Raw genomic sequence first — 24,646 nt, 5'->3', positions numbered from 1 at the left:
CTTTTAGGGTTAGGTATCTTTTATTTGAACCTCATATTCTAAAAGAAAAAATAGATTGATCCGACCAGACCTGGGTTTGGCCGTGCCCGGATAGACCGACCTGGGTCAAGTCCCGATCTCGAGTCAAGCCATGGGTTTTGCCAACCCGGGCCCGGCCCAAGACAATTCCGGCCCGGGTTGCTTGGGCCTGGCCCGCAACCCAGGCTGGACCGTTTTGTTTCGGACCGGCCCGATAAGCACCACTAGACCCAAAATAGAGATGCCCTTTAGATCGGTAAGAAACTTATTTCACATAAAAATGAATGAGAGAAAACCTAGTTCAACCCAAACTAATGGACGATTCCAAAAGAAAAAGAATTGTGAACCCTAAGTCACCCATATTTGGGATTCCCTTTAGGAGTTGCATTCCCTCTGGACAAAACAGAAAATGTGTTTATGTTTATGAAACCCAAACATCCATATTTTAGAGAAAGTCGATACACCAATACGTTAATACATTGTTCAAAGGTTCATGGCTGGAGTTAAGATACTAATTTACAGAGACATCCCAAGTGAAGAAATGCCAGTTGACCCTAGTCAGCTTCAGAAGGGATTCTTCATCAAAACTAATTTCTGAATCCGGACACCTGAAGCTTCAACCAAACCTTTGATGGTTTCATTTACACAAAAAATACATATAAAAACACAGTGACGGAAAGACAGAAGCCGATACATCGATAACACTTACATTCAGACAAATTGAACATAAAATTATCTGGTTTGGTTTTCATCATCTTCAGAGATGTTGAACAAGAACTGCGGGAGAGATGTGATACGAGGAAGATGAAGTAACAGATCACCAAACGAGTCCTTCCTGGACATTCCTGGCTTAAGTTCCTCTTCAGATTTTGGAAATAGATCCATCGTCTTATTGTCACGTGATGTTTCAGCACTTGACTTTGGGTCTTCTAAATTAACCTGGAAACTTTGAATTGTGGGTGGATCCTTCTGTAACAAGCAGCAGAGTGAATTGACTCTCGACATGAGTGATTTCTCATCAGAAGCTGAAGGATTTTGAGTATCACTGAGTAAATACTGAGTGATCTCATCCAACGTGTCTCTGTTCTGTGAATCGTCCGAAAAAAGGGGGTTGCCAGAAGTCATTTGTGCAGAGATGCAATTTCCAATGTGACTAACCAAATCACTCATAGACATGGACGGGTGAATTCCAGGAACTTTTATTTGATCCCAGCGGCTCGGGAATCCTCTTGATTCTGCTTCATTGTACCTGTTTTCTTCGATTGCATGAGGATCCATAACTGACAAGAGGAAAGAAGTTAAGATATAAGTGAACAAGAAAAGTTGATGGAAAATCTCGACTAATTAATCAAACCAGTAAATTAATGAAGTTATCTAATTAGGACCTAGGATTATATCGTGTTCTTCCCAAAATACTGCATCTAACACGGTTTCAGAAATATATAGAAGGCACAGTCAAGCACGCTTGGTGCCTAAAAACGAAATAATAGGTAGCTCAAACACTAATCAAATTTGTGAGAACTGTCGGATTCATCTTCCCGTTCAAAGGCTAACTAAAATAGTAAGTACTTGTTAGAGATAGATGAGTTAAGAGTATGTAAAAGCAACATAGAGGATCAAAGTCCTAAAGTATGACATGTGGCAGGGCAAAATTTATCAGAACTCTCACAGGACCGAAGTCACGAGGGTGACAAGTTCATGGATGTACCTGAGCTGGGGGAAAGAGTCCTGCGGGATAAAACTTCTTGTGATATACCGATCGTTTCCCGAAAATCACTTTTAGAAGAGGAAGACTGGCCACAAGATGGCGATTGTGCATCCCTCAAACCAGATAAGGTTGATATATATTCAGTTTTAGGTTGATCAATGCCACGACATTTCGGTTCATCAGGGTCTTCAAATATGGAACACTTAGGCTCAAAATAAGGAGATTCCAGTGCCACTTCTGGCTGCTGACTCAGCCAGTTCAGTCGAGGATCACACTGGATAAGCTTTTCAAAATGCTTGCTCAGCAGCCCTGGCGGGCACTGCAGGAAATGTCGCCTACAACAAAATGAAATGCAGAATTCATTAGATCGGAGATTTGAGATGAGATTACAAAACCAATTAGAAATTTAATCGCATAATTGCTATTTCATATGTAGCCAATCTCAAATCATCAATCTAGAACATTAAGTTGCTCTACAGTCACCAATTAGATGATCCAGTATGTTATATTCTACTAGATGCAATAGGAAAGCAAAACAAGCTTATAAGTTGGAGAATATTCTACAAATTTTGACCAATAAAGAGAGATCCATGACATAGTTAGTTTTGAACCAATATCTTAGGTTTTTCTCCATCGAATTTTTCAAATATCTTCTTCCGCATATATATGCTATATTAATTTTTTGTTACTTCAAATTAATATTCTGAAATTTTAACTGCGCACTTTAGTACTTATGAGTTATATCTTTATATTAACACAAACTCCCAAACGAATCCTTGTGAGCTCGACCTCAAAATACGTCATAATTACATATCACAAGGGGTGCTAGTTTGTGTTATTAATTGGGATCAATTTATCAGCTATTTAGGTTATTTGAATTTAACAACAAGGCGCATGAAAGTTGAATGTTGTTGCTGGCATGAAAGTATGTCTAACAACATTGAGATCACATTCAATTCTCTAACTAAGGCGCGAAAAACAACACAAGAACAGTTGAATGTTCCAAACACATCAGAGAGAAACCAAGATTCTGAACATTCAATCCACTATATCTATGTCATATTGAGGTTCTCTGGGTATTCTTTGCAACAGAGTTTTCACACCGCAATTAAAAGCCATGTTTGATTTCACAGCAGAGCACAATCTTTTTAACTATAAGAAACTATTCTCTAACTTCAGATGACTAGAAGCTGTAAAGGAGGAAGCAAGTTTAGTCCTACAATTACCTATTGATGCTAGCCTGACCTCCAGTAAAATCTGAAGTTGCTTGCCATAGTGTATGCTTCCTAGGCTGCGGATTGGTCTCTTTAAAGAAAAGTGGTTGTCTGACCAGCTGTATGAAGAAGCAACGATCATTCAAAGACTAAAAACTAAACTCATACGCCAAGGCCAGACATAATGTAAGTGCAGCAACTTACCACTATATCCAAAGACCCGGGGCCATTCTCAGGGCAATTCGCTTTCAGACCCATGATATCGGACCATTGTATTTCCATCTTGCTCTTTAGACCACCATCAAGAACTTCCCACACAAGTTTATGCTTGGCAAAGTAACATTTCGCCACTAAGTCACCCTCATATCTTGATACACACTGTTACCCATTATACACAATAGTTAATTTGATGTAACCATAACCTAAAATCACATTTATGAATACTAAAAGTAACATAAGATTGAAATATAGCCCATATCATTACCTCCCATGTCCCTATCTTTAATAGTGAAGCTGGGAAGTTCGAAGCTTTCAGTTTATCAGTATTGCCGCCGGTGGTAGTTCCGCCCTTGACGTCCTTTTTCAAGTCAAGCTTTTCTCCATGGCCAGGCCCTAGTTTAGAAAGAGTACCTCCTTGTGAGAGCCTCAATTGAATTAAATCTACTAAGGATGGGCTCTTCCTCAGCTGCAAACCTAATGGACTTGGCTCATCAAGTGGATTGTATTGTGCCGGTGGAATCACAGAACTGCTAGTTTCAATACTCCATTTCTGTATTAAAAATATACATTCAAGAACTCCATCAACAAACCCTAGATTAATCCTTTCTAAATTGGACTCACTTTCTAAAACACAATAGTGTAAGACTTAAAAAGACGCAATCAAATTTAACCTAGCTTTTAGAGAACATCAAATTAACCCTAAAAAAGGAGACAACAAAGATGAAATATTTTGAAAAAGGAAACGTCAAATTGAAATCAAACCTGCTGAAAACGCGGATTAAACTTAGATCTCTTATGAAGAGAGCCATGTTCTTCCTCCAACGAATCTTCAATCTCCAACTTCACCCCGTACTTATTCTGATACGATTTGTCAGTTTCTGATCGAAAATTAACCGAATTCATTAACTGAACCATTAATTAATCTTCAAAACTTCTCCCAACTCAGATTTTAACAAAACCCTAGTTATCTTTTTAAAACCCAAAAACACCACCAAATTAACCAAAATACGCTTGAACCAGAAAATGAAACCCTAGCTTCCCCTCTTGACAAACGGAAATTTGTCAACTCAAGGAGAGAAAGATTTGAAGGCACGTAAGCTACTTTTGACACGAGTTCGTTAATGCACGTGCGACATTTCATGAAATGAGTATTTTCTTTTTCCTCGCCATTGCTATGTGTACAAGATCCTTAACAAAATTTGTGACTTAATAAATTTTGTCACTAAAAGACAAAAATTGATCAAAATTTTTTAAAGTTTGAATTTGGTCGGGACCGTTTAAAGACATTTTGTCAACAATCTTGTCAAAGATTCTTTGTACGTTAAGCATTTCCCTTTTTTAAATGGGTTATTTTCCAAATAGCCCCTAACTTTATGACTAGCTTCCTGCTTAGCCCCTAACTTTATCAAATATTCTCATATGACCCATTTTTTCAGTTACCGTTAGTACATTGTTAACTAGTCATCACCTTCTCTCCTCCATCTCATCTTCTCTCTTTGCCACATCATCTTCTCGCCACCTCATCGTCTTCACGGGCGAGGGTCGCCGACCGACAAATTTTCCGGCTAGCGACTTTCAAACATTAATTACTTTTTCTCTCTCTCTCTCTCTCTAAAAAAATAAAAAAATTTCCTCTCTCTCTAATTAGATCTAGAGAGAAGTGGCTTGTTCAAGAACAGACCACGATCTGTTCCTGAACAGACCTTCAATGGTATGTTCAATAACAGACCTCCTCTCTCTCTCTCTAGATCTGATTAGAGAGAGAGAGAGAAGAGAGAAAAAAAATTAATGTTTGAAGGTCGCCGGCCAAAAAATTTGTCGGTCGGCGACCCTCGTCAGTGAAGACGATGAGGTGGCAGAAAGAGAAGATGAGATGGAGTAGAGAAGGTGATGACTAGTTAACGGTGTGCTAACGGTAACTGAAAAAAGCGGTCATATTGGAATATTTGATAAAGTTAGGGGCTGTCAACAGTTGGTAGCCCAAGTGGTTCCAAGGTGTTGACATAAACTCCAGAAATCCTTGGAGGTCGGAGGTTCGAATCCCAGAGAAGGTGGAATCTTTGGGTCTAAATAATGTTGGGCTTTAGGCCCGATTCTGTTAGTGTTTGAGTGGGCGGTTATCGAGCTTATCTCATCTATAATGTATCAAGTGCCAAATGTAACGACATACGTAGATCGTAGTCGACTTCCAAAAAAAAAAAAAAAAAAAAGATAAAGTTAGGGGCTAGGCAGGAAGCTGGTCACAAAGTTAGGGGCTATTTGGAAAATAACCCTTTTTAAATAGACTACGTAGACTTATTACGCCGCATTCATACATCATAAATATGTGATAAGCACGATAACCGTCGAAGTTAAACTACAAATGAAATAGGTCTGAAGCGCAACAACTTAATATATAGGCCTAAAACCCCAACAAACTTATAGTATTATTTATACGTTTAATAATCCAAGTTCAATAACTATCGTTCCACCTTCTCTGGCAATCGAACTTAGGACATCCAAGTTTTTGGAATTTTTTTTTTGAATTGTTAAGCGTGTGCCTCGAACCCTTGACCTCTAGGTGGAAGACCTCTTACAAACTTATAGTTTTTTTCTTTTCAAAAGTCAAACCCTTTTTTGAATTGGAGTTTATGTCAACACTTTTAACCACTTAAACAACCAAGTGTTGACTGATACAGAGTACTTGGATCGAATCATCTATAACATAAAAATCCTCACAAAGGCCACCGCTTTAGCAAAAGTTATCAAATACTAGGGTTAATAACAGGTTAAGTTTAAAATAATTTGGGTTATCAGGTCAAAAATATAAAAAGATTTTTCTAAATTTCAAGAATACCTGTGGGGTTTTCCTCTCTCTCCCTTGTGCGATTTCGACAATACCCTACAGGAGAAAATATAGCAGCTGAAGATCGACATCTGAGATTGAGGTTTTTCATCGTGATATCTTCCTCCACTGATAGTTATGTTATTCCCGGTCTTTATCTTTTGTGATTGTCCATTTGATACGGAGAAATCAAGAATTTAGACTTTTGCAGTTCAGATTTCTTTGTTTAGTAAGTCGTTTGTTTTCTTCGTCTAACCTTCATATTCACCTTCGTCTTCACATTCTGCTTCTTTAAGGAAGCGAACTCTGGTCCCGTCAAACGTCGCGCTGTAAAAGGAGGTTATAAAGGCCGAAATCGGGTGAGGCATGATAGACATGAAGCAATGTGGGAGTATAAGATTGGATTATGTCCTCCTAAGTAAATTAGGAATAGTATCTCAGGACCACTTCAGGAGACGAAGTCCGACCAGTGCACGTCTCGGACTTCTAGTCCGAAGCGAGCGGAGCTGGCCCAGACGCGTCCGGGGCGGCCAGAACACCTTCTCCTTAAAAAAATTATTGTTGTTCCAGCTATTGGATTTTAAAGATCCATAATCCTAAATCCAAATTTGAGAACTTTTTTCAAAGAACATTGTAAATCGTTCAATTTTCTTTCCTTAAACTATTTTCAAAAATCGAAAATTTAAGGCCAAATCTATTAAAAACTCTTTTCAATATTGCGATTTGAATTCAATTTGATTAAACTTGAATCTAATTCAAAACAATTAAATTTATGCCCGAAATCTAATTCAGACTCATCTATCTAAACAAGTTCGGATCTAGTCCGTCTAGCCAAAATTAGCTCGTGCAAGAGGCTCTGACGTCACTGTAGGGTTTTGGTGTCACCTAGTGTTCTAAGAGGAACCTCAGACGTTCAATACGTCTAACACTAATTTTCAGAATCACATGCAAGAACTAAAAATGAACTGCTCAAACAAACTTTGGTTCATTATGTAGTTGTTGCATCCATCACTTAGTACATATACTAAACCATATATTGTACATATAGGGTCTTCCCACTCTAAACAAACTTATAGACTAGTTGGAGTTAATGTTGTTCATGGATGTTATTTACTCAAAACAACGATAATAATCCATCCTCATTGAACGACGATGTAGTATTTTTAGACCTCAAAACATATCGTAAAAAAGAGTTTAATAAATTTATTTCACTTTAGGAATTAAAACACCATTTGTACAAGTTGTGACTTTGTATGCGGGCTTTAAATGAGAACCTAATCACTCAAATGCAATCACTGTTGATGTCGAAATTTGTCTTGTTAGAAATCAGTCAAGAATAATAAATTAGAAAATTGAATCCCACTTTGCTTCTCCCAATTTGGGGGACGAAATCTGCAGGGAACACGGAAACCTCTCCGACGGGCAAGACAGTCAGATTGCCTAGCAAGTCGTTTATTTTCTTCACCTTTAACCTAGGTTTCTTCCTTTAATCGATTACTATACATCTTGATGTTTAAGTTCACTTTATTTTTTGTAAATCTAATTGATGAATCTGCAAACCGAAACCTAGATTTCTTAATTACTCTTAACCTAACTTTATGTTATATTTTGATGAATCTTCAAACATAGTTTAGTTATTAATTTAGTTCTGATGTGATTAATGTGATGTGTTTTGCAAATTGTGTTTGTAAAGTGTGTCTGCATATAGTGTTTGCATTTGTACCATTTTAAAAGTTAACATATTTTTTAATGTTTGTAGAAAATGGATTTAGTCAAGTCATCTACTGCTTCATCATGTTTTACTAAGACTTCATCTAAGTTATTCCAACATCCTCTTCGGTCTAATGCTTGGGGATTTGTTTTTACTGGTGTTGATCAGAAGTTTGAAGGAGGTGTTGATCAATTCAAGTTTGCATTGAATATGTATTCCATTAAATTTTGTTTTTGTTATCGAATGAAAAGGAACCATGCTCATCGGGTAATAGCAATATGATCGTTGACGATTGTGGGTGGAAGGTTCATGGTTGTTCAAAGTTTTGGTATTTCATCATTATTTTATCTGAAGAAATATGTTACTGGGCACACTTGTGGTGGGATGAACTGGCTCGAAGTTGCTACTTGATTCAAACGCAAAGCTGCAAAGTTCTTAGTGAAAAAACAAAAGAGGTCGTTGAAACTAACATGCAGGAGTAAAGATGATGGGACTAAAAGGTCACCCTAAAGGTCCCCACCCGCAAGTATACGGGCGTCAAGTAATAAAACCCGGTAAGACTATGGTTGATCAGTATAGACTAAGTCAAACTTTGTTCGTAAATCTTAGAACTAGCATGGTTTTCTTCAACAAGGGCTTTGGTGATGAAATAATAAAGTATTCAAATGAAAATAACGGAGAAAAAAATAGTAATGATAAACGAATCAATGAGGGAAAAGGCTAGGGTTTCGAATCCATTCTAATCATGCATAAACATCGACTTAAATCTCATACTCCCTCAGCCCCAAAATGAACGAACTATTTTGAAAACCCAACTTTTTAAGGGTACATCATTAATTAGAGTTGGACTTTCAAAAATAACATGTTTTTCCAGTTGTATCCTCATTAATTTTTTTAATTTACAATGAAAAAGTTGAACTTACTTTTAAATAAAGTTATATAAAATGGTTATTATTGGAAAGAGAGAAAAGTTATTTTCTTTTTATTTTTAGAAATAGGACACTAAAATGGAACAACCCAAAATAGAAATTAGGTCATACAATTTGGGACGGATGGAGTATCTTTTATGACTCAATATGTGCAATTGTTAACGACTTTAAGTATTACCTATCAACTATCAGATATTCATCATTAAAGAACCTAGCCTAAACATGATGGATCAAGATTTGTGAAGCATAAGCAATGAAAGATTAGGCGTGTTTCAACATTCGACTATTAACTAAGAAGTATTGGTCATTAAAGATGCTACTTGAATATGACGAATCAACTCGGAATTATAATCGACGAAGAAACTATGAATATCTATCGAAAATTAATGCATATGAGTTATTTATCAAATTATTAAGATAATGAGTCAATAGCCATACAAAATCATAACTTCATCAAAACCCTAGATTAGAGAAGATTAGCTACACATAATTGTTAAACAAATCATAAAGAGTTTCATTACAAAAATTAATATCAAAAGAAAAAGAACAAGAGAGGAGTCACCAAAATGTTATATTTATTGTTGCCGGTGATGACAAATATGATGAACATTAATGGAGTTACTCACTGTTTCTTCTTCTCTACAATTCTCTATCTTTTACTCTTTACAATCCTCTATCTATGTCTATAATTCTCAGAAAAAAGAACTAAAAAGATACTCAAATTTCAACTCTCTCTCTAAAACACTCTCTACAAAATCAAAAAAGAAAAGGAAGAAAAAAACTTTGTTCATGTTGGAAGGTCCACTCTACTCGGACTTGGTCCCATAGGAATATCACTACAACAAGGATTCCTAGAATACTAGGATTATTGTATTATAGATAAACATCATAGAGTTTTATTCTTCTCCAATTCCTATACTGTAAACCTATATATAGGAACCCATACATAATGTACAAACACAAGTTGTAGAAAATAATAAAGAAGGTATTTTACCAATCTCTTGTCTCTCTTCCTCTCACTCGATCTTGATCGCCCCCTCTCTCTCTCTCTCTCTCTCTCTCAGTTCCAACCCGAAGCTTACACCTCTCTCTCTCACTCACTCGACTTCACCAAGTGCATCAATCACTCACTCGGCTTCACTCGAGCTCATAAGCCTCTCATTCGGTTTCACCGAGTTCATCACTTCATCTCTCTCTCTCTCGGCTTCTGAGAGAGATATCCAACAAGGTTTTTACCTCTTCGCAGTTCAAGATCCATCTCTCTCTCTCTAGTTGCCGATCTTTCCTCTTTTTATCTCTGTTCTTCTTCTCTCTCTAAAATATTCTTGAAGCTCTTGAGAAGAAGAAGAACAGAAGACCCAATCCAATTCCGATGGAGCCTTCTGTTTGTTTCTTTTCTTCTTAGAGAAGATAAGATCATCCCAACCAGGCTCTATTTTTATATATAGAGCAGAAGAATCTGAACCAGTCCTCTCTCTATATTTTATCTCTTTCTATTCTCTGAAATTCAAAATAATAGAGCGAAAGAAAGGAAATAAAATCAGCTCTCTCTCTCTCTAAAACCAACATCCCTTGTTATGTGTGAAGAGAAGAAGACAAGGTTCATTCCTGTAAGAGTAATGAAGAGAGAAGGTTCAGGTTCATTCCTGTAAGAGTAATGAAGAGAGAAGGTTCAGGACCAGGTTAACTGAATCAGATGATGGAGATAACTGATTTACCTAACTTAACTACTTTATGGGCACTACTGCTACAACTGTTGGGCTTAGGTATATGAGCCAAAAGACTTGATCTGTGGGGCACTCCTTTACATTTCTGTTATACTCGAGTGTTAGTCAAAATTTTAGTTAGTTAATCTGTTTTGTAACTAACTAACTATTTATCTCTCTAGCTATTGCACTCTCCTTCTCTCTTTGAGTTGAATCACTTATAGCTCTATATAAAAAGAGAGATGATTGTATTTTATACATAGTGAAGTAAGAGGTTACTAAAGCTTCCAAGTTTTACATGGTAACAGAACGAATCAAAGTTCTATGAGACCTAAAAACAAAACCCCCAATCTTGAGTCAGAATCAAGAACTAATGGTGAATTGAGTCTTCTGTCATCAGCTAATCAGATAACCAATTTCATCGATTAAATGGCGAATTCAGCAGCCACTGTTACTCTACCACAGAATACGAACCCTAATTCAGGCCAGATCTCTTATAATGCTAAAATTACAAGTCTAATTTCTGCTAGACTAGATGGTTCGAATTTTCTTGTTTGGAAAGACTAGGTTGAAAATGCCTTGGTAGGAAATTACCTAATTTGCTATGTTGATGGTACCTATAATTAGGGGTGGGAACTGGACGGGTATGGGCGTCCATGGGCACTTGAAGCATTGGGTCGAGCACCAAACTTCAATGGGTATTAGGGTAAGCGGGTTAATCGGGCGGGCAATTTTGAAATACGCCTTGCCCATTACATGCCCAAGCCCATTAAGAAGCTCAGGTAATTCGGGTATGGGCGAGCGGGTAGCGGGTAGGCGCATGACTTGAAAAAACTCACTTCTTCTTTTCCTTTTATAAAGTCTCTAAACACCTTTCGTAATTTTAAAGAGACAACGTGAAATTAAAACTAGACGTTATTTGTGTTATTCCTTATAAGAATTTAATTTCACATTGAAAACTAATGAAGAATTCTCATGAGATATAATATAAACTTATCCCACTCCTTGCTCCCTCTAAGCCAAACACTATTTCAGTAACCTACTAGGAATTCTCTTAGCCATTGCAAAGCAATGCATTAGGTTCGTGTGATTGCCCTTAAACATATTGTTTACCATCTCTACTAGGCCCAACAACATGGACTGTTGGGCTTCATAAACTCAAAAAGTTGATGTAATTTGGTTGGCTATCATTAGGTGACGTTAAGTGGGTGCGACATGGGCGGGTGTGCAGGTAGAAGTTTTAACCCATGCCCGTCCACCAAAACTTGGCGGATTGTGCCCGAGATGACCGCAGGCGTCCATGGTCCTCGTTCGGCTCGGGTGCCGTATGCGGATTCGGGCTCATGGGCAAAATCCCCACCCCTACCTATACTGAACCACCACAACTTATTATGGTTGAAGGAAGAGATATGGTAAACCCAACCTATCTTCAATGGCGAAAGACTGATAGTTTTGTCAAATTTTGCATAAAAGCAACAATAAATCACTCAATAGCTTCTGATATATTAGCTCTAAAGACAGCTAGAGACATCTGGAATATCTTGAATTGATATATCTTCAAGAATTTGAGGCAAAGAAGTCTTCCTTAAGAAATAAACTTCAAAACATTAAAAAAAGGTACATCTTTTATATCAGAATATTTGAGTAAGATAAAAGTTTTGGTTAATTCTCTTATAGCAGTCAATGATAGAGCCAGTGATTCTGAACTATCAAGAATAACTTTACAAGGATTGGAGATGGGTTTCCGAGTTTTGCAGAGCTTAGAAGTAGGCTAAGTGGCTAACCCATCATGAGCATTGGTTGAAAGAACAAGAACCTATTGATGATGTCAATGAGTCTTTCTTTGTCAAGAAATTTCAAAATAAATGCTTCAATAGGTCTTCATCATTTCAAAATAAAAAAGTCTTTAAACCCAAATAAAACTGTTGAGTCTTCATCAAGAATTGATGGGAATATTCAAGGTATTGCCTATTGGTATAACTGAAGTTGGATATAACATGTTCTTATCGTAAGCTTGTCTTTCAGTTTCTCTTGTTATAGGTAAAATAGTTTTCCCCACTGTTATTTCTGTTAAGAGGTTGATCTTGCCACTATAGCAAGTGAAAATATAAGATTAGAGTTATTTCCTATTTGGCCCCTACTTTGTGACCAGCTTCCATTTTTGCCCCCTATTTTTCATAAATTCAAATTTGACCCCCCTATTTTCATGTAAATGACGTAACTACCCTTTTTAATTTCAAAATATAAATATTAAAAAAAAAATTATTTTCACCTCACATCTCTCTCTCTCTCCACCTCACCTCTGTCTTCTCCGACGAAGGTCGCCGGCCGGAAAATTTTCTGGCCGGCGACCTTCAAACATAAAAAATTAAAAAAAATTCTCATCTCTCTCTCCAAATACTCCGGCAAAGGGGTTTCCCTTTGCCGGAGGTCTGTTCCGAACAGACCTTCAGATCTGTTCCGAGCAGACCCTTCAAAGGTCTGCTCTCAAGGTCTGTTCCGAACAGAGCTTCGAAGGTTTGCCCGGAACAAACCTTCAGATTTGTTGAACCAGATCTCCGGCGAAGGGAGACATTTTTTTTGTTTTTCTTTTTTGAAGGTCGTCGGTCGGAAATTTTTCCAGCCGGGTGACCTTCGTCGGAAAAGACAAAGGTGAGGTGGAGAGAGAGAGGTGAGGTGGAAATAATTTTTTTTATATATTTTTATTTTGAAATTAAGAAGGATAGTTACGTCATTTACATGAAAATAGGAAGCCAAAAATGGAAGCTGATCACAAAGTAAGGGGTCAAATAGGAAATAACTCATAAGATTATTCTATGTTTAATACCAGTGATTTGATTCAAGTTGTTTGCAATCTCGGATCAAGCTCTTGCAAAAGCTTGCAAAGCATTTGCTGCAGGCCTTCGCAAACTCTTGATAAGCTCTTGTAAGTTCTTGCAAAGGCTTACAAACAGCTTGCAAGTTCCTGCAAATAGTTTGCAAGTTCCTGCGGAGGTGTGCAAAAAGCTTGCTAGTTCTTGCAAAGGCTTGGGAATCGTTGGCAAAAGGCTAGCGAATCGTTTGGAAAACCTTGCAAACTATTTGCAAAGTGATTCAATAAATTCTTCAAATTGCTTGTAAAGGTTTTTTTTTTGAAAGTGCTTGTAAAGGCTTGCAAATTGTTTGCAAAGTGATTCAAACTTCTTGCAAAAGGTTGGAAACACTTGCCCATAAAAAAAATTGTTTAGACGAAAACAAGTTGAAAACTCTTAACGAATTTAAAAAAAAAAGCATTATCATCATTGACAACTATGCTAAATAAAAAATTGGGCTGGAAGTGTACCTGGAAAAGTTATGTAGTGCCTAAACACAAAAACTTAATTTTTCAAGAAAAATTTAACCTCAACTAAAACAAGTTGTTTTGGTCTGTAATTTCCTAATCATGGATGTAATAAGTTAGAGTTGGCAAAAAGAACCGTAGAAACCTGATTGACAAAAATCAATCCAACTTTAGTGCCAAATATAGAAAGAGAAACAAAAATATTACAAATATAACTTCCCCACAGTTCAGACCAAGACAGTTCTTTCATTCCCTTTCTTTTGCTTTCCAATCCAAATTCAAAAAGAATACTAGAAAGTTAAATATAGGAACAAAACCCTGTCAGTATCTTTGATGTATAAATAATCGAAGAAAGCGTCCAAATACTTGGAAGGTGGGTGCACCATATATGCAAGGATGGCATTTTCCTCTTATGCTAGAAAAACTTCAATTTGCCTTTTCCTATTGACGCTTTAGCTTGCTCCAATCGACATAACGCCTTCTCTGCACCAGTCAAACCCGAACACGTCTCGCCACCTGCTCCCAGAGTAATCGCGAAATATAGATAAATGGTACAGAGGAAACCCAAGAGAACCAGCATTGTTAGGAGGAAGCGGTGCCGCTGAAAAAGAATAGAGTAGTTGCCCAACTCCTCGCGAACAGGGGAACTTTTCTTGACAGAAGAGGAAGTAAATGGAGTTTGGGATCTCCGATGAGGAGAAGTTATACTTTCGAGAACCATAATTTAATCTCACTCCGTTTGTTGCTTAATGAAAAACCTGCAGCACAACATTCTTTTAGCACATAGAATATGGAAAACCTCAGGTAGAGAATACCTTTACTCAAATTAGAAACCTCAGGTAGAGAAACGTAATTCATTAAACTTGATAGTGATTGAAAAACAAATTCATTAAACATGATAATGATTGAAAAACTCATTAAACTCATGATAGTGATTAAAAAACCCATGTCCCATTGAAGTAGAGAAACTGTGAGCATTTACAGACTTCAGGACTTTATATGGATTGGTTCTTCTGGTCTCTAGTTTCACTGGTTTTTATGTGCGAAGTAAATCAAGCTAAATGATACTAATATTTTCTTAAGAAATGATGTAATTTATCGAAGCAGTGTGTTCTTTTTTTCCCTGAAAATACATGATTGAGATTCCAGGCCCAGGAAAGTATATATGCATTCTTAACTAAGGTTGTGTTTGTTTTTTGTTTTTTTCAGATCTGAAATCTGAATTGGACACCAATTCAGATTTCAGATGTTTGTTTTTGGATTTAAAGAAATCTGAAATTTTTGCTGAATTGGGTGATGGTCTGAATGGGCTGAAAAAGAGTCCATATGTTTCAGACTTTAAAACAAGTCTGAAAAATAAGTCCAACATCTGAAATTCGACAAATGACGTTTCTGCCCCTGTATTTTAGATTTTTTTCTCCCGCCGGCAACACCACCAAAACCACCACCGGCAACACCACTGTCAACACCACCAAAACCACCACCAAAACCACCACCGGCAACACCACCGTCAACACCACCGTCAACACCACCAAAACCACCACCAAAACGACCACCAAAAACACCACCAAAACCACCACCGGCAACACCACCAAACCAAACAACAACAAAGCACCACCGGCACACCATCAACACAAACCAGCACACCATCTCACCACCATCACAAACAGTCGGACCACCACCACCATCACAAACAGTCGGACGCCACAACCACCACAAACAACATCACCGTGGTTTGGCTTATTGTTGAGAGAAAGATAGAGAGAGAACCAGAGAAGGTGAAAGAGATCCGACAACTTACAATCGGTTAGAGAGAGAGATGGCGACATGTTTCAAGAGAGAGAGAAGGAGAGTCGGCGAGAGGCATCCAGAAAGTGAGAGAGTAGGCTGGAGGTTGGAGTTCCGGCGAGAGGTTTCCGGCGGGGGGAGAGAGAGAGGAGAGGCAGACTTTTTTTTTTTTTTGTTGAAAAGAGGAGAGGCAGACTTGTGGAAGAGGAGTATAATGAAAACCTACCTAGGGTTTCTAATATTTTTATTCCCAACCAACCTTAGGGTTTGTTTGGCCTTATATGTAATGAGGGGTATAATTGACAAATTCTTAATTCAGCCCCAACTATTCAGACATAAAAAACAAACATCTAATTCACAAAATGGTTAAGCTAATTCAGATTCAGCCAATTCAGTTCAGCCAATTCAGATTCAGCCAATTCAGATTCAGAAGCATATAAAAAAACAAACACCACCTTAGGTGGAACCATGAAAGTACGAACCATGAAAGTACAAGGACTTTTGAGTCTCTTTGGGTTTTCAACTGTATTTAAAATCCAAATGAGAAATCACAGGGTTAGAAGCAGCTTCTCAATTCAAATACAAGCTGTGAAAAGTTTTTTCGCCAGGGATCAGGAGGAAGAAGACATGTCGCATGAAGTTCTAACATCTCCCTTCGTATACTCAGATTACCCTATCAAATGATATATGATAGATACCTAATTGCAGGCATTGGTTGGTTTATTTTTAGCGTTTGTGTTTCAGCTAAGTAGATCATGGACAAAAACCCCTCTGATGTTTGATAGATACCTAATTTCAGGCATCAGTTGGTTTATTTTTAGCTTTTGTGTTTCAGCTAAGTAGATCATACCTTGTTTAGGAAGATAACAATAATGACGGATCATGGACACATGAACAAGTAGAAAACCCCTCTCTAATAGCTGTACAAGGCATCGGATAGAGAAAGTGAGAAAAGCCGAATACCGGGATAAAACTCAACTTGACAGCAGTACACGACAAGAACATGTTATATTCAACTTGAGCATACCAATAGGTAATACCTTGAATCAAAAAATACGAAAAGAGGGTATCCATGATTCATGTGCTAGATATTTGTATATTCCCATCAGTTCAATGGATATACTTTGCAAGCAGTCGTTCTTGGACCAGTGAATGAAATGTGCTAGAACTAGTAGGAAATTCTTTTAAGGGTCGGCCACTATTACTACAAGAGGCGTTTATATTGCTATTGTTTTAATATATCTTCTATTTCTTGCACCAATGTTAGGGTTCAGAATTCAGACAGGTTTCTTCCTTTTTTTGTTTATTCGTTCAACTAGGAAAAGGAATTGGAAAGTACTTAGATTGGGAAAAAGAAAGACGTAGCTTTACAAGTTTACATAACTTAATTACCAAGAATAGAATTTAGGGCATTGAAGTTGTCAATGTTCAATCAATGAATATGTCTACAGTTTTCCTCAAATTTCAAATCTAACCAGAAAGAAATAATCTTTAACAAATTAACAAGCATTTTAAACATAATTCAATATCAAATCTACAAAATTAGATGCAAAAAGTTCAAACAAACAGATCTACCAGAACTTCAACAACGATCCAGAAATCATCAATGTAAATTAACCAGATTTTACCAAGTTCCATATCTAATTAGGTTTCAAACTCAAACAATAAGCACCTCACAATGTGAACATTTTTACCATTCCATCCACAGAAACAAACCAGAGTAACTATAACTCAAAAGAATCAAACAATTTACAAGAAAATAGCTCAGATCCGGACTATTACGAAGGAAAAAAACCCTAATTATCAAAGTAGGACAAAGAAGAACTTACAGAGAGAGAGAAGAGGTAAACGCTACGATTTAGAGAGAGAGATAGAAGGTTTTATAATGTTTGTTATTTTCGTCTTCTTTTTCTATTTGGGAAATGAGTCATTAGGTAGTAAATAATTTCAAAATAGCTAAAAAAGCCCTAATCTTTTACTATTAGGGCTTTCCTACCAAAATATTAAGGCTAATTAGAAGTTAGGTTTAAAATAATTTCGTTAATTGTTATTCAGGTCAAAAGTTTAAAAGAATTTTATTAATATTCCATTAATACCCTTAGGTCTATTTTGCTCTCTCTCTCTACTTCATGACTGCAACTCGACGGGAGAAATAGGGCACAGATTTTCGATTTTGATTGGGGAGAAGACGAAGAGAAGAAGATGATTTGAAGTTGCTTCCATCACTGATTCATATTTAGTTCTAGTTCTTCTTCTTATCTTGGTTTTCTTTTTATACAAAGAATTAGGGTTTTTCATCTTGCGGAAGTTTTAGTATTCGTCCCGTGATTTGTTCATCAACTATTCGATTTCGTTTCCTCAGTTCATCGTCTTCATCTTCTTCACTGTAAGTTAGTTTTCTTCATCTTTAACCTAGTTGTATTTATATAATAGATTGTTATTTATCTTTTGATTGGTTTCCTCTGTTTATATTCCTATACTTGATGATTCTTCAAACCTATATATGTTTTGTTTTGTTTATGTATTATAGATTGCTTTATGTTTAGTGTTTTGATTTTTTTCATACATTTGTTTGTTGGTTCTGACGATTATCAATTTCTAATGATTTTTGTTCTGCAAATTGTGTTTGCACAATTTGGGTAGAACTGCAACTCGTGTTTGCACAATTGAGTAGAACATTGCTTTTGTATTTGCAGCATTGTTAACAGATTTGATTTGATGTTCAGGAAATGGAATTAGTTGAGTCATCTAGTGCTTCATCTTGTTTTACTCAAGCTGATTCTTCATCGAAGTTGTTCCAACATCCTCTCCGGTCTGAATCTTGGGGATCTGTGTTTACTGAAGTTGGTCAGAAGTTTGAAGGAGGTGCTGATCAATTTAGGTTTGCATTGAATAGATATTGCATCAAATTTGGTTTTGGGTATAGAATGAAGAGGAACCATGCTCATCGGGTAGTAGCAGTATGTCCGGTTGAGGGTTGTGGGTGGAAGGTTCATGGTTGTTCAAGGTTTGGTATTTCATCGTTATTTTATTTGAAGAAATATGTTCCTGAGCACACTTGTGGTGGGGGGTTTACTGATATAAACAAGCCAGCAGTTCATTCTCGTGTTGTATCTAATTTGATAGAAAGTGAAGTAAAGGTTGATCCGAAAAAGAAAAACAAGGCTATTATTACTACTTTCCAATCAGATTATGGTATTAAAATCCCGTATTATATTGCTTATAATGCAAAGAGAAAAGCACTTGATTCTGCATTTGGTGATGAGGAATCTGGATATGCTAAACTTGATTGGTATACGAAGTCCATTATGAAGTGGAATCCTGGTAGTTATGTGCAGCTACAACTTGATATGGACACTTATCAGTTTGAAAGGGTTTTTATAGCATACGAGGCTTGTATTCATGGCTTTAAGTACTGCAGGCCTGTTATTTGGATTGATGGGACGCATCTTAAATCCAAATATAAGGGGACTTTGCTAACAGCTTGTGCAAAGAATGGCAATGAAGGTATGATTTCTAAGTTAATGAACTTGTATAGTTTTGTTTAACAAGTCTTCTAGTTGCAATTATTTATTTAACTACGTTTTCTTTTTCAGGATTTTTTACTATTGCTTTAGCTGTTGTTAGTGTTGAAAACAATTCAAATTGGAATTGGTTTTTGGAGAATTTGGCTCGTGTTGTTGATAGAAGTCGTACATATACTTTCTTATCTGATCGTCACCCAAGTATTATCAAAGGAGTTAGTGATATTTTTCCAGATGCCCACCATAGTTATTGCGTGTGGCATATTAGGAACAACTTAGTTAATGCAATTGGTTATGGTGCTCAAAGAGCAGATTACATTGAGTCTTTGTTATATCGGGCTGCTCGTGCGTTGACTAAGGATGAATTTGTCATTCATTTTAAAGAGATGGAGTTAGTAGGTGGTAGACGTTTGACAGATTTCTTTAAGAATTGCCCATTTGAAAAATGGGCAAACTCTTATTTTGTTGGTAAAAGGTATGGTGAGGTTTGTTCATCTTTATGTGAGAGTTATAATTCCTGGATTAGAGAGGAAAGGGGCATGTCGATAGTTCTAATGTTAGAAAACATTCGTATACGAATGATGGAAATGATGCAAACAAGACTTGAACTAGCTGGAAAATGGACTAGTTTGTTGTGTCCGGAGATAGATAAAATCATAAGACAAAGGCGTAAGTTCGGCTCTACATGGAAGGTTGTAAAATCATCGAAATTTGTATATGAGATCTTTTCAACACCAAGCCAGTTAGTTGATTTGAGTTCGTTCTACTGTTCATGTTTGAAATGGCAAGTAGAATGCCTCCCATGTGAGCATGCTATTATAGCTATCAAGTATGATGGACGACCTATGGATACATTTGTTGAACAATATTTTACGACTGAGAGCTTCAAGAAAACTTATGAACACGCCATTATCCCCATTCCAAACATTGATGAACCCAAGGAGTTTGCAACAAATGAGACGGTAATCAATCCACCATCAAATAAGAGACCACCTGGTAGGCCAAGGAGTGTGAGAATTGAGAGTGCTGGAGCAGCCAAGTTTAAGAAGAAGAGAAAATGTGGACGTTGTGGCAAGTTATCGCATCACAACAAAAGAACGTGTGCAGCAATATTGAATTAAAATTTATTTTGACATTCATTTCTTTATTGTTACTCTATGTAAAGGATTATTTGACATTTCAATATGATATGTTTGTTTTGGTAAAATGTATGAAAATGTATTGTGTTGCAGGTAACTGTTCTAGGTATACATTTTTTAGGTTACTGTGTTGCAGGCCTGATGGGAACAATTTGATATGCAACCATTTGTTTGCATCTGTGTGAAATGCAACCATTTGTTTGCATCTGTTTGAAATGCAACCATTTGTATGCATCTGTGTGAAATGCAACCATTTGTTTGCATCTGTTTGAAATGCAACCATTTGTTTGCATCGATATTTCCATACAAGCCAGTGCCTTCAGAGAGTTTTCTCCAAATAAATTTATTGAAAATGTTGTTTGCATTTTGTTTGTTTATTGGAAGCAGTCATTAAACAAAAGATAAATTATGGGGGTTCGGGGGCGAAGCCCCCGATTTTTTGAAAAACATTCATTATACATTTAATATATATGAATAACATTATGGGGGTTCGGGGGCGAAGCCCCCGATTTTTTGAAAAACATTCATTATTCATAGATGAATAACTTAACTTCATGCTATGCTAATCTGGGATTGACCTGAGTGTAACATTAGCTTTTGAAAAACATTCATTTGCATTGAGATTTAAACAAACATATTACCTAATTATATTAAACCTGATGTTCAAACACTCCCATCATCTTTTAAACAAAATTAAGAAAATACCATATCAATATTCAGTTAACCCAATTAAGAAAATAATATTTTTGAACAAACAAAGTTAGCATCATTGGAACCCATAACCATGCAGAATCACTCAAGATTGAAACCCATAACTGTTCTAATCTTCACTAATTGCTCCTGAAACCCAAGGTTTGTTTGCAGAATCACTCAAGATTGAAACTGCAATTTCAGCTCTCTTTCTGGATGCCAGCTTATCCATATCTTCAGGCCATTCTACATTAGACTCTGGGAATTCACTTCTTTTGAATCTTTCGACATATAGAAGCACATACATTCCACAATCAACCCTACATACATGATAAATTAATTAGCATTCATAATTTTTATGGCAAACATAATGAAATAAAAATCAATAAGTTTATACTTACGAATTTTGCTGTTTTGGGCATTTTACTTTTGTGATCTTTACATTTTTTTTGAGGGGTTTATCTGTCAATTCTTGTTCATTGATTTTGTCCACCAAAGCATTAACGAATAACTTTGCATCCTTTGTACATCGTGCAGTTGTCTTTGGTGTGTTCTTCATAGAATCATAATGAAACCATTTTTGATGCATTCTGTCGAAAGCAACAAGGTGCCAATGGAACCCTTCATTACTTCCATCTGCAGAACTTGTGTTGAATGGAAATAAAAACCAAGGACTACTCTTTCTATAACCTTCTTTCAACTTCTTGATTACCAACTCTTCAATTGTGCCTTTGGAAGCATTAAATTTCATCAATGTCTACAAATATAATGCGGTTCATCTAATTAGTAATGAAAACTAAACTAAAACAAATACAAATTAGTAATGATTTAAATAACTTACCCATATAGTTGAACTGAAAACAGTTGTGAATTTGTTGAATTTCAGTTTATGTAATATATACCAATCTATTATTTGACTGTCAACAAATTGATTCATAAGCAGTGCTTCAATGTATTCTCCAAGGATGATTATGTTTGTATTCCTGTTCCATGCAATTGAACTACAAAACATATACAATGTAATTAGTTCAAAAATAGATTGCAACCCACTGTTTGCATTTTACTTATTGTAACTCATTGTTTGCAGACCATTGTATGCAACTAACTGTTTGCATGGCAGTGTATGCAACAACTGTTTGCATGGCATATGTTGCAAATCAATGTTTGCATAAAATAAATGTGTTGCAACTCACAGAATTAAAAATAAATTTTGAAGTAAATTTGTCATTACCTTTTGTTTGCCAATGCATAAAATTCTTTAACTATATTCATTTCTTCTTTGTTGATAAGGTTCCAAATTTCCGAAGTTTCCCACTTAGCAAATGCATCATTATCTCTTGCAACAGTTAGAGTTTTCGAAGTATCTTCAGTTAGTTCTACCTTCTCAATTGCAGAACCCCTTGTTATGTTGCATTTTACTTTTAACTTCTTTGACTTGGATTCTTTCTTCTCAGATGTATCAAAGTCCGAAGTTTCATCCTTTTCTTTCCTTTTTAGGTTAGTCTTTGTACCAACCTCCTGATTTTGTTTTTCTGAACTTACTTGATCTCCATCATTCAAACCCTTCATGTTGATGGTACTTTTTGACTTTGAAGCTACTTTTTTTTCAGTACTTTTTGACTTTGTAGCTGACTTCATCTTTGACATGTTCTCATCAACTTCTTCACTGCACTTTGTTTGTTTTGCAGCTTTCAATTGCTCATTTTCTTTGATAAGAATCAAATTTGATTCTCTTATGCAGTACAGTTCTTCTTTCAACTTATCCATTTCTTCATCTTTAAACTTTAAAGCTCTATCCTTTTCTTCACAATCAGCTTCAAGTTTCTTTACTTTTTCTTCAAGATGCTTTGAATACAAATCATCAGCATTTGAAATAGTTAATATTCCACCAGCAATCATCTCTTCTTCACTTTCAGAGAGTGGAAACATAAAATTATCTGAAACCTGAAATTGAACAGTATGTTTGCAAATTTCAGAAAGCTTTAAACATATGAAAACATCATATGCAACTAACAGTATGTTGTTTGCACCACTGTGTTATACAAACAATTGTTTGCATAAGACATGTTTGCAAATACATGGTTGCATAAGCCATGTTTGCAATCACATGGTTGCATAAGCCATGTTTGCAAACATATGGTTGCATAAGCCATGTTTTGCAAACATATGGTTGCATAAATAAAATGATTACAGTATGCAAATAAAGATTTAGGATAACATTATAACATACCTGGTTCTCTGATATTTCTTCTAATGTTTGAAGAAAATCAAGCTTCATGTGATCCAGACTCCATCTCAGAATTCGAGGACATTTGTCCTTCTTTTGCTGGATTCTTCTATAGAGGTTCGTATGCTCACAAAACCAAAACTGCATAAAGTTAAAAGTAGAATAGTTGTTATACAGTTCAGACTAAGTAATCAAATTACACAAAGTTAATAAATCACACAAATAATTGATCTTACAGGAAGTAGAAGAAGACATCCTGATGCTTTTGATGGTTTATCAACATTTTCTTCAATTGATTTCATCATGTATTTGTGAATCACAGTAGGCCATGAAATAGATTTGATGGTTTCAATTGACCTGATTAAATTTGTGAACGACATTTGAATTGTTGTTCCAGCTTGTGTCGCGAAAAGGAATGATGAAGCTAAATGCATTATCATCAATTTAACAAGATCATCTGTATGCTCATTTTTTTCTGCAATGAACTTTTCAACAACAGTTTCTATAAATGATGTAGAAACCTTATGAGCTTTTTCTCCAAAATAAGTTCTAACAAATTCTTCTTCTTTTATCCCTTCAAAGGGAGAAACAGCAACACCTTCCTTTGGCAAACCCAATAGGATAGCCACATCATCTATTTTAAATTCCATTTCAACATCTCCAAAAACAAATTTTCCCCGCTCTACTGAATATCTACTGACCAATTCATATATGATAGAGATTGGTCTTTCGTAATTTGTTTTCTCTATTTCATCATTGTAAAAAGCTTTGAATAATGCCCCGAAAGGTGATTCTGTTAAAGCTTTTACTTGGTTTAAACTTAATTTCTCATATATTTTTTGCATGAAAACTGCACCATTTTTCATAGTGCTTCTATAACATGTTGTATCATAGTTTTTCTTCAACACCTTTTTTTCTTCACCCTTTTTTTCTTCACCCTTTTTAAAGGTGACTATTTGCTTTTTTTCTTCACCCTTTTTAGCCATTTCTGCACACATAAAGAGAAACTATTAATGAAAATACTATTTTGCACAAGTAGAATTTCCATATGAGCTAATGCAAATAGTGTTTGCATACCCAGTTGCAGATCTACCAGTGCAACTAGAGTTTGCATACCCTACCTACCAAACCAATATCAAATAACATTGGGTATGTAAACCCCAGTTGCAGATCTATCAGTGCAACTAGGGTTTGCACACCCTACATACCAAAACCAATATCAAATAACATTGGGTATGTAAGCCCCAGTTGCAGATCTACCAGTGCAACTAGAGTTTGCACACCCTACATACCAAAACCAATATCAAATAGCATTGGGTATGTAAGCCCCAGTTGCAGATCTACCAGTGCAACTAGAGTTTGCACACCCTACATACCAAAACCAATATCAAATAACATTTGGTATGTAAGCCCCAGTTGCAGATCTATCAGTGCAACTAGGGTTTGCACACCCTACATACCAAAACCAATATCAAATAACATTTGGTATGTGAGCCCCAGTTGCAGATCTATCAGTGCAACTAGGGTTTGCACACCCTACATACCAAAACTAATATCAAATAACATTTGGTATGTAAACCCCAGTTGCAGATCTATCAGTGCAACTAGAGTTTGCACACTCTACATACCA

At 36.2% G+C, this 24,646-nt stretch overlaps 3 protein-coding genes and 1 long non-coding RNA gene across 4 annotated transcripts; 1 reads left to right on the top strand and 3 right to left on the bottom strand.

Annotated features, from left to right (window-relative positions):
- Positions 1–432: 432 nt before the first annotated feature.
- Positions 433–4,290, bottom strand: LOC147531527 (uncharacterized). The gene is made up of 6 exons (XM_086648382.1): positions 3,922–4,290; positions 3,425–3,709; positions 3,145–3,318; positions 2,953–3,059; positions 1,727–2,061; positions 433–1,298 (listed from the first exon to the last, which is right to left on the bottom strand). Exons 1-6 carry the CDS (start codon positions 4,072–4,074, stop codon positions 751–753), a joined length of 1,602 nt encoding a protein of 533 aa, XP_086504508.1. The 5' UTR covers positions 4,075–4,290; the 3' UTR covers positions 433–750.
- A 9,507-nt stretch (positions 4,291–13,797) lies between these two features.
- LOC147531526 (uncharacterized) lies at positions 13,798–17,372 on the bottom strand. The gene is made up of 3 exons (XR_015228263.1): positions 17,266–17,372; positions 16,287–16,356; positions 13,798–14,406 (listed from the first exon to the last, which is right to left on the bottom strand). It is a non-coding gene; the product is annotated as an uncharacterized LOC147531526 (long non-coding RNA).
- Positions 17,373–17,536: 164 nt separating this feature from the next.
- On the top strand, positions 17,537–20,193 carry LOC147531525 (uncharacterized). The gene is made up of 3 exons (XM_086650322.1): positions 17,537–17,822; positions 18,163–18,943; positions 19,033–20,193. The coding sequence occupies exons 2-3, from the start codon at positions 18,166–18,168 to the stop codon at positions 20,079–20,081; spliced, it is 1,827 nt and encodes a 608-aa protein (XP_086506448.1). The 5' UTR covers positions 17,537–17,822; positions 18,163–18,165; the 3' UTR covers positions 20,082–20,193.
- Positions 20,194–20,806: 613 nt separating this feature from the next.
- LOC147531524 (uncharacterized) lies at positions 20,807–23,185 on the bottom strand. Its single transcript, XM_086649607.1, has 5 exons — positions 23,020–23,185; positions 22,021–22,733; positions 21,631–21,790; positions 21,191–21,546; positions 20,807–21,109 (listed from the first exon to the last, which is right to left on the bottom strand). The coding sequence occupies exons 1-5, from the start codon at positions 23,161–23,163 to the stop codon at positions 20,920–20,922; spliced, it is 1,563 nt and encodes a 520-aa protein (XP_086505733.1). The 5' UTR covers positions 23,164–23,185; the 3' UTR covers positions 20,807–20,919.
- Between the last annotated feature and the right edge of the window lie 1,461 nt (positions 23,186–24,646).

Source organism: Eschscholzia californica, unplaced genomic scaffold (genome assembly GCF_041429995.1).
Source record: "Eschscholzia californica isolate CP2 unplaced genomic scaffold, dmEscCali1.0.p SCAF_6, whole genome shotgun sequence".
Lineage (NCBI taxonomy): Eukaryota > Viridiplantae > Streptophyta > Magnoliopsida > Ranunculales > Papaveraceae > Eschscholzia > Eschscholzia californica.
This window is presented reverse-complemented; position numbering and strand designations above follow the sequence as displayed.

What these genes read in the sequence shown, in the direction of transcription:
- LOC147531527 (XM_086648382.1), bottom strand. Translation starts at nt 4,074, where the DNA reads ATGGTTCAGTTAATGAATTCGGTTAATTTTCGATCAGAAACTGACAAA. An exon ending in TTAATCCGCGTTTTCAGCAG is followed by an intron (nt 3,710 to 3,921) that starts GTTTGATTTCAA and finishes TTTTTAATACAG; the next exon opens with AAATGGAGTATTGAAACTAG. An exon ending in CCGGGTCTTTGGATATAGTG is followed by an intron (nt 3,060 to 3,144) that starts GTAAGTTGCTGC and finishes TTCTTCATACAG; the next exon opens with CTGGTCAGACAACCACTTTT.
- LOC147531525 (XM_086650322.1), top strand. Translation starts at nt 18,166, where the DNA reads ATGGAATTAGTTGAGTCATCTAGTGCTTCATCTTGTTTTACTCAAGCT. An exon ending in TGCAAAGAATGGCAATGAAG is followed by an intron (nt 18,944 to 19,032) that starts GTATGATTTCTA and finishes TTTCTTTTTCAG; the next exon opens with GATTTTTTACTATTGCTTTA.
- LOC147531524 (XM_086649607.1), bottom strand. Translation starts at nt 23,163, where the DNA reads ATGCAGTTTTGGTTTTGTGAGCATACGAACCTCTATAGAAGAATCCAG. An exon ending in AAGAAATATCAGAGAACCAG is followed by an intron (nt 22,734 to 23,019) that starts GTATGTTATAAT and finishes GTTCAATTTCAG; the next exon opens with GTTTCAGATAATTTTATGTT. An exon ending in TGCCCAAAACAGCAAAATTC is followed by an intron (nt 21,110 to 21,190) that starts GTAAGTATAAAC and finishes TCATGTATGTAG; the next exon opens with GGTTGATTGTGGAATGTATG.